At 37.8% G+C, this 12,268-nt stretch overlaps 1 protein-coding gene across 4 annotated transcripts in view; it reads left to right on the top strand.

Moving 5' to 3' along the window:
* Window positions 1-3,438: 3,438 nt before the first annotated feature.
* Window positions 3,439-12,268, top strand: part of LOC149144622 (uncharacterized) — a 215,735-nt gene continuing 206,905 nt past the window's right edge. For 2 of the 4 annotated variants that reach the window (XM_089449488.1, XM_089449485.1), the window contains exons 1-2: window positions 3,445-3,773; window positions 3,932-4,200. In XM_089449488.1, the coding sequence (XP_089305614.1) occupies window positions 3,540-3,773; window positions 3,932-4,200 (503 nt within the window). In that variant the 5' untranslated portion in view covers window positions 3,445-3,539. Of the gene's footprint in view, window positions 3,774-3,931; window positions 4,201-12,268 lie in introns of all 4 variants that reach the window. The other 2 variants (XM_089449486.1, XM_089449487.1) reach the window with 2 other exon arrangements.

The raw sequence follows: 12,268 nt of genomic DNA, 5'->3' as shown, positions 1-12,268 counted from the left end.
CATCCGAAGACTGTACAATTGTCTTTTTAGATAAATTATGTTGGTTAACGATTTGGTCATATATAAAGTTTCCAATTTTCCCCACAAACCTGCTGCTGAAGTTTCTTCAACTATATTGAAAAGAACTTCATCCGCCAGGCATAACCTGATGGTACTGAGAGCTCGGGCATCCAAGTCCTCCCAGTCCAAATCTGTCATGCCAACAGGTTTCTTCTTCACCCCGTCTAATGCTTTGTGCAACCCTTGTTGCACCAACAAATCCCTAACTTTCAGTTTCCATAAAGCAAAGTTGTTCTTGCCAGTGAATTTCTCCACCTCAAACTTTGCATTCACATTTTAGCCATTTCGTTCTACTTTGCTTCTAAATTTTGCTTCTAGGGTTTATTTTTGAATTTGAATTTCTCCACAATCTGCCTTCAACTAAGGTTCTTTCTGATTTTCTGAATTTGAATTTCTCCACAATCTGTCTTCAACTAGAGTTTCTTTCTTATTTGAATTTTCAACACAAAAAACTAATTTTGTTGCCCCTTTTGTCTTTAACCCTGATTTAATTTCCAGAATTTCTTTTATCTTACTACACACATTGATTACTTCAAATATACAGGAAACAATTTCCAAAAAAAAAACTTCAAACCCTATTTGTTTTTCAAATTCACCAGCGCTCAACAAAATTCCCATTTCTATTGTTTAAAAATTAGCAAAAATAATTACTTGGACTCATTTCTGCTGATCGAAACTGCACTTTTCTCTCTGACGCAGGGTCAACCTCTTGGTGGTAGTGTTTTACTTGGACTCATTTTTGCTCATCGAAACTGCACTTTTTTCTCTGGCATAGGGTCAACCTCTTGGTTTTTTTTTATCAGCGGCTTTTTCCAAACAAACAGACTCTCTTCCTTTTCTCAGCGACAGCTCCTCTCCTTTCAAAAAAATATGAACGGGGCTCAGAGACAACCTTTCAACAACTTTTTCCAGAAAGACGAACTCTCTTCCTTTTCTCAGCGACAGCTCCTCTCCTTTAAAAAAAAAATCCGAGCAGGGCTAAAATATTTTTTTTAATTGGCTTTCTCAGGCGGCGGATTTCAGCGTGGGCATGGGCTCTTCGTGTTTGAATACACATACTTTTCATACAAAGACTCTCGACAATCACTATTCCAAGCCCTGACGATGCTCGTTGCTCCCTTCAAACTCTTCAACTGACGATGCTAATAAAAAAATGGCTTTTCCAGGACTGCTTGCTTCAAACGTAGTGTCTTTCTCTTCGAGGGCTCCCAGTTTTCTTCAACTAAACTCGACTCAATGCTCTGATACCACTTGTTGGTTTGAGCAGTTAATTAAACAAGAAAGAAATGAAATGAAAACTGAATGGAAACCAAATATCACACAAGTAAACACAATATTTTTACATGGTAAAACCTTGACAGTGCGTTAAGGAAACATCCACGAGGCAAGGGATTGGATCTTTATTTGATCAAGAATGATTCTCCATGATTACATTCTCTCAAGCATTCACCAGTTTTATAAGATTCTCTCCTTCATTACATACTTGATTCTCCATGATTACATTCTCTTGGGCATTCACCAGTTTTATAAGAGTCTCTCCTCTGTTACATACTTGATATTAGTTAGCGAACTCGTTACAAAACTAACTAATAGTAATTACTAAGATTTTACCCATAATTATATGTCTTCTTGTCACATTTCAAGAGTGGTGAAAAAAACAATTTCTTCTATAAGTTAGACTACACTTATATGGCATAGTCTAACTTATAGACAAAATAACATTTTTCACCGGAATTCACCAAAAACTGGAAATACAACTTCAAAATTTTTTGTTATTTAAAATACATTTTTGAATGCATAAATAGATTCAACACCCTAAAAAACCACTAAGGCACTGGAATTATGCAAATTAAACAATTTAAACTCGATTTTTTAAAAATCTCTAGAATTTGATTAAAATTAACTAAAAAAACAATGGTAAAAAATGTACACTTACATATAATTAATTAAAAAATTTAATATTTTTCTTAGATCTAATGATATGAAAATAATGTAATACCGTTCAATTCACAACTTCCATAAAGTGAATTTAAAGTCGTGGAAAAATATTATATTATTTCTTTGACATGTTTGAATAATATAAAAAGTATTATAGTATTTTAATTTAGTGTAGTCTCTAAGTGTGATTTTTTAGAGTTTTTGGTGGATTTCTGGTTGAAATTCGGTGAAAAAATTTGTGGTCAAATTTTGATGTGTTGTTCAAATTGGTTTTTTGACTACATATATGGATTCAACACCCTCGAAAATCCGTAGTGAAGAATTCATCCATCAAACTTATGATTTCAATAAATCCCTCCACAACTCTAAACACATTAGATAGAAAAATAAATTAAAAAACTTTCTAAAATATCCCTCTTAAAAAATGCTAATGTTAATTTGACATCTAATCCATTCTCTTACCATTCCTAAGAAAAAATGTAACCATGTGAAATTCACGTTATATAATTTAATTGATAATTTTCATTAATTTTCATGAACGGAATCTAAACATGTGGAAAAAAATATAATACATTTAAGAAAAAATGTAACCATGTGAAATTCACGTTATATAATTTAATTGACAATTTTCATAAACGGAATCTAAACATGTGGAAAAAAATATAATACATTAATGTGACATCCTTGAATAATATAAAAAAATATTATAGCATTTTAATTTGGCATCCTTGTTTGACATAAAGTTGATCCTACATTAAAAATGGTATTATACCCTTGTAGTGTGAGAACCTTGGATGACAACCGGTATTATACCCTTGTAGTGTGAGAACCTTGGATGACATGGTTATTGGAAAGTTGATCCTCCATTGAAAATGGAGTGTGTCCAGAATATACTCAGTACTTGTCGTGGGTTTTTCTCCAGCTCATAAAATGCAGAAAGACACAGACGTATCATTCGATGAACTATTTCTCTCAGTTCAGAAAGGGACACATATGCCTTTCAATAATATAGTTGTGGATTTTTTTAACATATTATTTTTTTTTTTTGAGAATTTGATAAAAATTTGTTGAAATTACAAATTTTGAACTCGGAATAAACTATACAATTTATGTTACCAGTGATTTTTTCTCCCCGTTCAGAAAGGGACAGATGTACTTGGTATAATAAATAGTTTTAGGTGATTTTTTAGGCTTTCTGGTGTTGGAATCCGGCAGAAAATTTTGAAGTGAAATCGTGATCTGTGTTATTTAAACTAGTGTTTTTTGACTGTATATATGGATTCAGCACCCTCAAAAATCTTATTGCACTTAGATTGTTAGGGATTACCTATCAAATTTGTGACTTCAATTTAGAAAAATTAAACCGCAAAACCCACCCAAAAATACTTCCAAAAAATCATACTAAAAACAACTGGATTTAATATACATTCATTCCTTCCGGACATGACACCTACATAACCTCTATAGGTCTCTCTTAGGAACTTCAGACAGTACATGATATAGAATCATCCGGTACCAAACACTGACAAAACACCTTTGCAATGACAACGGGTAGAGCAATAGTTCAGACTGTGTTCCCGGGCTCTGATGCCGCCGAATCGTTGTCTCTTGTGAGCAAGGAGAAGCCACGGCCGTTGCCAGGCAACGCGGTGGTGCGGATGACTGCCAGCGCCGTGAATCCCATTGATCTCATCTACATCCGCGACGGCTCCCTGAAGCGTTTCGAAGACAAGGGTGCAGTCCACGGCTCAGAAGGAGTAGGCGTTGTAGATGAGGTGACCAATTTGTCATGTATAATCCTTTTCCTTTGGAATATAATTTCTCATTGAGGATGACATTGTGCATAATTGGTTGAGCCCTCGACAATGTATCGCAGAGATTTGAAAGCCATTTTCATCAGAAACAATTTATAAAATAATTGCTATGCCCACAGATTGGCGAAGGGGTAACGTCATTTAGAGTCGGGGAGCGAGTGATACCGCTGCTCTTTTGGAAATATTACTGCGGTAGAGGAGAAGGGGCGTGGCAGGACTACGTTGAAGTGGCGGAGGAGGATCTGGTACCCGTTCCTGACACGATGTCGGATGCCCTGGCTACCCAATTCGTGATCAATCCATGGACTATGTATGGGATGCTTCTGGACCTCCAAATTCCCAAGGGCCACTATCTTTTGCAAACAGCGGCTGGATCTGTGCTCGGAAGGCATGTTTTCTATCGCTCATCCTCCATCCAGTATTTTTAATCGCTTATTGGTATTCCATAGTTATGGATCAATCACATACAGCATGCAATTTTTTATCTAGCTTCGTGGGTAGTGGGCATAACTCTCATTGGTGGGCGCCGAAGGGATCATTGAGGATAGTTATTTATGACTGTCATAGGGAAAGGGAAAAGTTCTGTACAATCATATTTGGATGTGATGTTTTGGATGTGATGTTTTAAGTAAAATTGTGTTTTTTTGTTGTTGTTTAAAATATATTTTTGAATGCATAAATAAATTTAACACAGATGTGATGTTTTAAGTAAAATTGTGTTTTTTTTGTTGTTGTTGTTTAAAATACATTTTTGAATGCATAAATAAATTTAGCACAAAAAAACTTCCAGGCACTGAAATTTTATACATTAAACAACTCAAGTTTTTTAAAGTTTTTGTTGAATAATTAAAAATAACCGAGAAAAATGTCTTGGAAAAAAGCCATTTCGTCTATAAGGCCCTTTTTTATTTAGCTATGCAATTAATTATTATTATTATTATTATTTTAAACCAAAATGAATAACTTTGATATTAAGTTTGCGCTGGTTCGCAGCAAATACACGAGGATTACATTGCCAAATTTCAATACTGACTCATAATCAGACTGACCATAAACCCTTTACATGGAGAGACACTCCTTCAAAAAGGTTACAAAATCACAAAAAAGACCAAAAGACACCTATAGCGAGCAATCTTCTACATGCAAATTAATCATTTTCAGTTGCTAGTTTGTTGAGATCAATGTCTCACTTGCCTAGATCCCCCTGAAGTCAGTCTTGACTTGTATGGGTATCTCTGCTGATCTTCAGGTACATTATTATATCTCGGAGCACATCCACTTCATCTACTAGACATGAGATCTAACGCTAGAGAACCACAATTTTATCAATATGTTCCAACTGAGTGATACAGTGGACAAAATTTAACTTGCAAGTCATAATTAGCCCTTTGTAGGGCTTCATGAGCAGACAAACAGTGAGAGAAGGGGCTTGCTACCGAAGAAGTCTCAGAATTGGAGTGAGAATTCATGATGATACGCGGACAGAGGCTACGAAAGGTGCAAACTTCATGAGAATATGAGCCAGACCTCCCCAAGGTGACTGTAGAGAGGAGGTAATCCACTAGAATTGGAAGAAGAGAAGGGATTGCAGATTCAAAACTAATGAGTCTCCAATTGGTGATACCCCAATCACATATTGCACCGTGCTAATCAAATAAGCTTCCTTTCAAGTCACCAGAGCAGAAAAAATTGATTGATAGCCGAAAGACCCAGAATTGACAGACTGCCTCTGAATCGAAGGCTTCCTTAAAATCCCTTCATGCAGAAGAGACCGAGTCAGTCTAAGAACATCCGTGGAGGGGAGCCCAGGCGTTGCCAGAGTGGTTTGAGAACCAGAGAGCCCCTTTCGCCAAATTTCCCATGAGTTGGAGTGTCGAGCGCACAATTGCGCTATACAGAGGATAAGTAACTGAAACTTGAATCAGAGCTCTTTGCAAAGCTGCCTGAAAGATGAACGCCTGGACGCCACAATGAAATTCGAAGACAGAGCTACAACCAAATTAATGGGCCACAAAGGTGGTGGATCAATCCAAGAAACAGACTCAGTTATGAATGGGGCAAGAGCTAGACAAGAGTCAAATTTATCACCAATTCTCCTGCCCATCCACACGATCCTCATCAATCTATCATTAAATTTTCCAGTACAGCTTCTGAAGAAAGCCATGATTCTGAGCGGAGGTCGATTCCAAGGTCGGGGCAGATGAATACAGTAATAGCAAGCATGCAAGTAGAAGGGAGCAACATATACATGGCGACGGTTCTCATGTGTTGCCATGTCAAGGGAAATCCATGTTCGATCATGTAATCAATACATTAAGGCTTCAAGGAGTCTGATGAGGATATAGGGGGTGTCACATAGAAGGAGATGGGGGGTAGAAAGAGAATAAGGGGGGTGAAGGGGACCTAGGATAAAGTCATGGGAACAAACATTCAAATAAGGGAGGGTCCAAGGGGAGAACCAAAAACTAAGGGTCATATAGCCTTAGGGAATTGGGCAAAAACAACTGAAATCATTGATTTCTAATTTGATCTATTCTAGAGAGCAAACCTTATTTGCTTGCAAATCAACATCTATGTTGTTGATTCTGAGAATATGGAAGAACTCTTTAGAATGGAAGGACGCGACCAATCCTCTAATTCTTTGAAGCACCAGGGCAAGGGAATTTTCCTTTGGACTGCCTTCCTTAATGAGATAATGGATTGTAATCTACAAGTCTCTGAGTATAATAATATATTTGATGCCTTTGTCTTTAGCAATTTGTAAACCTTGTAGGAGACCATACATTTCAGCTTGATTATTGGTTTTCCTTCCTAGGCCCCATGCAAATTGGATCTCTATTATTCTATCAGGATTGAGTAAAATCCCTCCCCCTCCTACCTGAAGCAATATTCTCACAGCCTTCAGCCCCCTTTTGCGTATTCAAAACTTTGATTCCATGTTTGAGAATTCACAGAGGGGTTTGCTTATCGATTGTAATCTCGAGATTGCTCTTGTATCAGCTAATTTTGATCAGCAAGCAATGTATCTAAGAAGGATGCCTTATGTGGCTCACATAAGGAAACTGAAATGTTCATTTCTAATTCATTAAAACAGGGTGTTATTGTAATACACATTCATGCAAGCAGAGGGTTAACACTGCATATGTTATTGGGCCTTGAGAGTTGGAGAACCTAAATCATTCACAGGGAAGCCCCCCTTGGGGTGATCTATGTGTTGAATTTTTCTACAAAATGCATAGTAGAAAGTTGAAACCAATCTTCTAATCAGATAATTACTACCTAATAATCTTCATACAATCTATCTTATGCCACTGACATTCTTGAGCAATTATACATGGAACATTTCAGCAGTAATGCAACGAAAACAGTAAAATCAAAAAGACACAGTCGTGTACAATAAATACAACAAATTTACCCTGAGAAACCCAAACATGGGAAAAAACCCAGCAACTTTTCTTCTAGGAGAAATTATTCTTCAGCAAGGTTTACGATTCCAAATTGTCTAGAAATCTGTGCCAAAAATCCAAGTCCAAACTTCAGTCAAATTCATCCTCTATCTGCTCCCACGTGTGGCTACTATAGAAGAGAGATGATGATGATGAGTGATCAAAACAAAGATGTTGCATTGTATATATATACAAGTTGAATGGGTGCATTTACCCCAAGGGACATGTCCCTTCATGAGCTGAACTGACTTGTCCATTTTGAGTTTACATGAAGCCCAATAAAAAATGAATTTTTATTTTTATTTTCATAAATCTTCTATGCCGACTTAGGAGGCCTCTTGGCATGTGGGAATACGTCCCAATGCTGCACAAAATATCAACACTATGTACACTCTGAAGCATGGGAAGACGAATTGAGGTGACCATTGTCTATCTTCCAAGTTGTCATTGATTTGTCCCCTGTGAAGAGCTTGCACCTTCTTAGTGACAAATTGAGTGGTAACATTTTGGCAGCCGGGAGCAAGGTCTACTTCCCGGAAATTAGGGAGAAAGAGTTTTCATATTCGTGATGAGTTCCAATCAAGCTTGGAGGCATTCATCTGGGGACTCCACTAGTAAGAATTCCATGTTATTTGTATGAGGTCACATCTTACATTTTTGGTCAAAAGTGACAGCGCCATGGGACTTTCATGTCTTATCTGCTCCTTTGGACTTCTCTAATATTCTTGGGTATCCAAATCAGTCCAATCTAGAGTGTACAGGCCAAATTCCACACTTTCACAGCGATCCATAATACATATCTAACAGAACAACATATCTCACGATTTGTAGATTATATTTCAAATCTGAACATTATGCATGAAGCTATAGCGATGAAAATGTTTGCAATGTCTCTAATGGGGGAGGCTAAAGATTGATTTAGATCACTAGGAAATGGTGAGATATCTTCTTTTGTAGAGTTCGCTCAAGCATTAGTCAATTATTGGTTGCAGACCTACAATCAAGATCAAGATAATCATATTTTAAAAAATTGAGTATATGAGCAGCCTGCAAATGAAGAGGGCACACGAGCTGCAATGCCACCATCTCATGAGGCCAAAGACATGAGCTGCATGAGAATTCTGAGGTCATTTCCAGCTCTACATCAGACCAAAATGAAGTTGTAAATCAGGTATCTAATACCCCATTTATTTCTAAAATTGAGGAAGAGCAGCCCCTTGCGATTCTTTGACAGTACAGCCTCTCATTGGAGAATGATTGCAAGGATTTTCAGCTCCTAAGCAAGGGCAGCAGATCTTGTGTGGTCAGGAAAATTTCAGATCTTATGTATTCTCTTTCTCCTCATCTATGTGCTTTGTGGAGAGTAGTGAAAATAAACTGGACATATTTGTTGAGCTGTGTAATTGTTTGTTAATTTGAGGTAAGAAGGATGTTGTACGGTTTCATAATGACCACACCAGCCTATCCAATGGTGGATAGAACATTCTTGCAGCAATATACATTCACCGAGGCATCATTTGGACAATCTACCTGATCCCCTTGGTCCTATTTCAAATCTCTGCCAAGTTCTTGCGGACTTTCCAGCATATTTTCAGTGGTTGATTGGCATATCATTGTTTTGGCTAGGGACAAAATACAGGGGACCTATTCATGGGATTGATCAATTCATTCAGTGGTTGCATTGGGTTTTTGGTTTTGCTTAGTATGTCCATTTTCCCATACTTATCTAGAGTTGGATGAATAAGCTCCCAAGAGCTGTTTTCATTATCTCACTCCATGCTTGCTTTTCGACCTACTTTTGGCATCATGCAACTCAAATGGTTCTCTCCTGGACCAAATACAGGGGACCTTTTCATGGGATTGATCAATTCATCCAGTGGTTGCATTGGGTTTTTGGTTATGCTTAGTATGTCCATTTTTCTATACTTAGCTAGAGTACGATGAATAAGCTCCCAAAAGCTGTTTTCATTATCGCACTCCATGCTTTCTTTTGGGCCTACTTTTGGCATCATGCAACTCAAATGGTTCTCTCACAAGGATTCCTAGGATGAAAACCTCATGCTTCTGTCTTGAATTTTATCAGTTCCATGTTGAGTTGTTTATAAGTATTATCAGAAAATATGGAGTCCTCATGTTCTTGTGAAAATCCAGAAACCTTGAATCCTACTACAACAATTGATTAAGTTTCTTCTATTTGTTAAATAAATTGAACAAATTATTTACTGCATCCTACGGTAAATATCAAAACTAATACACTGCAGCCTTCACAAATACAATACTGTGGAAGAAAAATAATGCTGGAAGAATAGATGTGCACCCACACAAATACACAATTATTTTTGAACCTATGTCCCCAGAAAAACCCAACTTGGGAAAACCAGTGCAGCAACTGAGAGTTTTATTTATTATGCAGTAGTAAATCTAAGTACAAATCTATGGAAGCTCAAATCTAGCTTTCCATACAGAGAAATAATTGACAGGAGATCTAGTGAGAAAAATCTTGCTCCCACCGGTGATCCGACACTGACCTTGGCTCAAGATGAGTTGCCCCTTTGTTGCCTTTGCGCTGCCTCTGCGTTAGCCTATGCAGATCTGCGTCCCACAACTCGGACCAGTGTCTCTCTTGCTCACTGATCAGTTGCTATCTGCAAAATCAATCATCTTGGCCTCTGGGCTCCTACTCCGGCTTTTGGCACCGAATTTCGACTTCTCCTCAGCAAAATACAAATCTCCCTCTGAAGCTCTGCATTGCCTCTCTGTGGCACTCACTGCCTCTTTGCTATGCACTCACTGGACTAGAGAAACTTCCTTCCGGTCTTACTATCCCTGCCCCTCTCTCACTGCTTCGACTTCACTGAATCACCTTAGGCAACTGACTGCTGCTACTTTGGAGTTCGATTTCCCAGCAAAATCAAATTCCTTGTCTCTCAAGTGTGTTCTCTCCAACCCCCATCGAATTTCTTCTTATAATCTCCCGTTGAGACATCAACGGCTAAGATTAACTAGAACTCGATCCAGGTCTTTTTCTAGAAGATTCTCACCATGACTTAATTAATACTCTTTAATTAATCAGTTTTCCTAAGTTTGGACTTAGGTCTCATTAAAAAAAGATTAATTATTTTAATTAAGTCGTCTCTAGGTGGAATTTCCATAAACGATTTCTGGGTTTTGGAGAATACATGTATTCTAGCCTCTCCACAAAGTTTCATGGTTAGAACACATCCGATGCTACAAAAATCAACAGTTCTCTTGTCAGAACACATGTCCCCAAGTGGAGCCATTGTTACCAAATGCTGCATGGGGGAGTTTGCAGCAGGTCCCCATGGTCACCTTGTAGTGTCAGTGCAACTTTCAAGAGCGTGGGCCTCAGTGATCATGCCCCTGGTGACATTTTTCATCATTTCTTCTAAGCATTGATGGTTCCCTTGGTGGTGTGCTTGGTTAAGAGTTTGTACCTCTCACTCTCTTCTAACTTTCTTGGTCATCTTTTGATCTCAAGTGGCTTCATCATGCTTTTTATTCACATGGGAGGCATTTTACATGCACTTGGGCACTTCCTAGTGAAGATTTCATGAATTTCTAGCTAATTGTGATTAATTTGTTGAAATATGTAACTAGGTTCGGTCTTCATAATGACATATGTAATCATGATTTTATGTAATTGATGTAAAGAATAAAAAGAAAATTATTTTGTTATGCTTGAGGCATGGGTTTCATGCTCAAGGAATTTTATTTTATAGGTCAAGCTCCCATTGAGAGCTTATAGGTCATTGTCATGAATGAAAGACCCATTTTGGGCATGTTACATATTGTAAAGAAAATTATTTGAGTCAATGTAAGAGTCAAAAGACCCTCCAAGACCTTGTCTACATGCTACAATCAAGTCGGCCCTCCAAAGAAGCAATTCGACCTATCAAGAAGACTTGTCGACCTAGGATCAAATGACAAGTCAACCTACTTACTTGGAAGAGAAGCCTATAAATAGGAGAACTCGGCCTCATTCTACAATCATCCAAGAAGCATTAACAAGTTCGATCAAGGCAAAAGAAGAAATCCAAAGGAAAGAGCGAGGAAGAGGAGGCTAATCCAGCAGAAGAAATCGAAAGTTTGGATCTGTTTTTGGGCTAAGATCTCTCACACGTGTGAAGAGAAATTAGGGCATCCATGTGATGTAGGAAGAACGAAAAACAAACCTTAAGGAAGCCGAGATATAGCATGTGAAAGATCTCAATTGCAAGCCGAAATTACAAGAAGACAATCCCAAGGCAAGCAAAGAAGAAACTCTCTTCAAATCTGCTCTAATCTGATCACACATGTGAAATCGCAGAAGGTCGAAGGTTGTAGGTCAAATAGGCCGAAATTAACAGTCAAAGTTGCAGGTTCAAATTGTTGGTCAAAGATGAAGTAGAAACAATTCAAAGGCAAGTTTTACTTGGATTGAGAAAGCACTTCAAGGAAATAAGTTAACTTGATCTTGGAGGGGTGTTTTGGTCAAAGGTATAGGTCTTGGAGTTCGTCAATTGAAGATTCTACAAGAAGAAGAATTCTCGTGGGTTTTCCTCTTACAGTTGGAGAGGTTTTGGTCCTGGTTGATACCCTACATCCTGTGCCTTGTTGTCTCACTATTCTTTATGCTTTGGTAGCTGTTTGATGATTGAGAACACTAATGATAATTAATAAAAGAAGAAGTAAGTCACGAATAGTAAAAATACATCACAAGCAGTTATCAATTGAAGAGAAATCACTCCCCTTGCTGCCCCTAGATTTCTCAACATGGTATCAGAGCTAAGGTAACAAGACAAGGAAAGGAAAGGCAGCTTAGTAAAGGACACTCAAGGATTGGAGCATTAAAGGAAGAATCAAAGAATGGACAAGACATCAAGGAGAACATTGAATCCTTAAGAAGAGCTACTCAAGGACCAAGTTCAAGGACATCCCTAAGCAGACTTGGTAAAATTTTGGGCTCAATACTAAATCCATGATAGAGGCAATAAAGAAGTATACCATCAA

The sequence above is a fragment of the Pinus tabuliformis genome, chromosome X (genome assembly GCF_031772625.1).
Source record: "Pinus tabuliformis cultivar Carrire ecotype Pingquan chromosome X, CPIR1, whole genome shotgun sequence".
NCBI lineage: Eukaryota > Viridiplantae > Streptophyta > Pinopsida > Pinales > Pinaceae > Pinus > Pinus tabuliformis.
The sequence above is the reverse complement of the archived record's forward strand: the minus strand, read 5'-3'. Positions and strand labels throughout refer to the sequence as shown.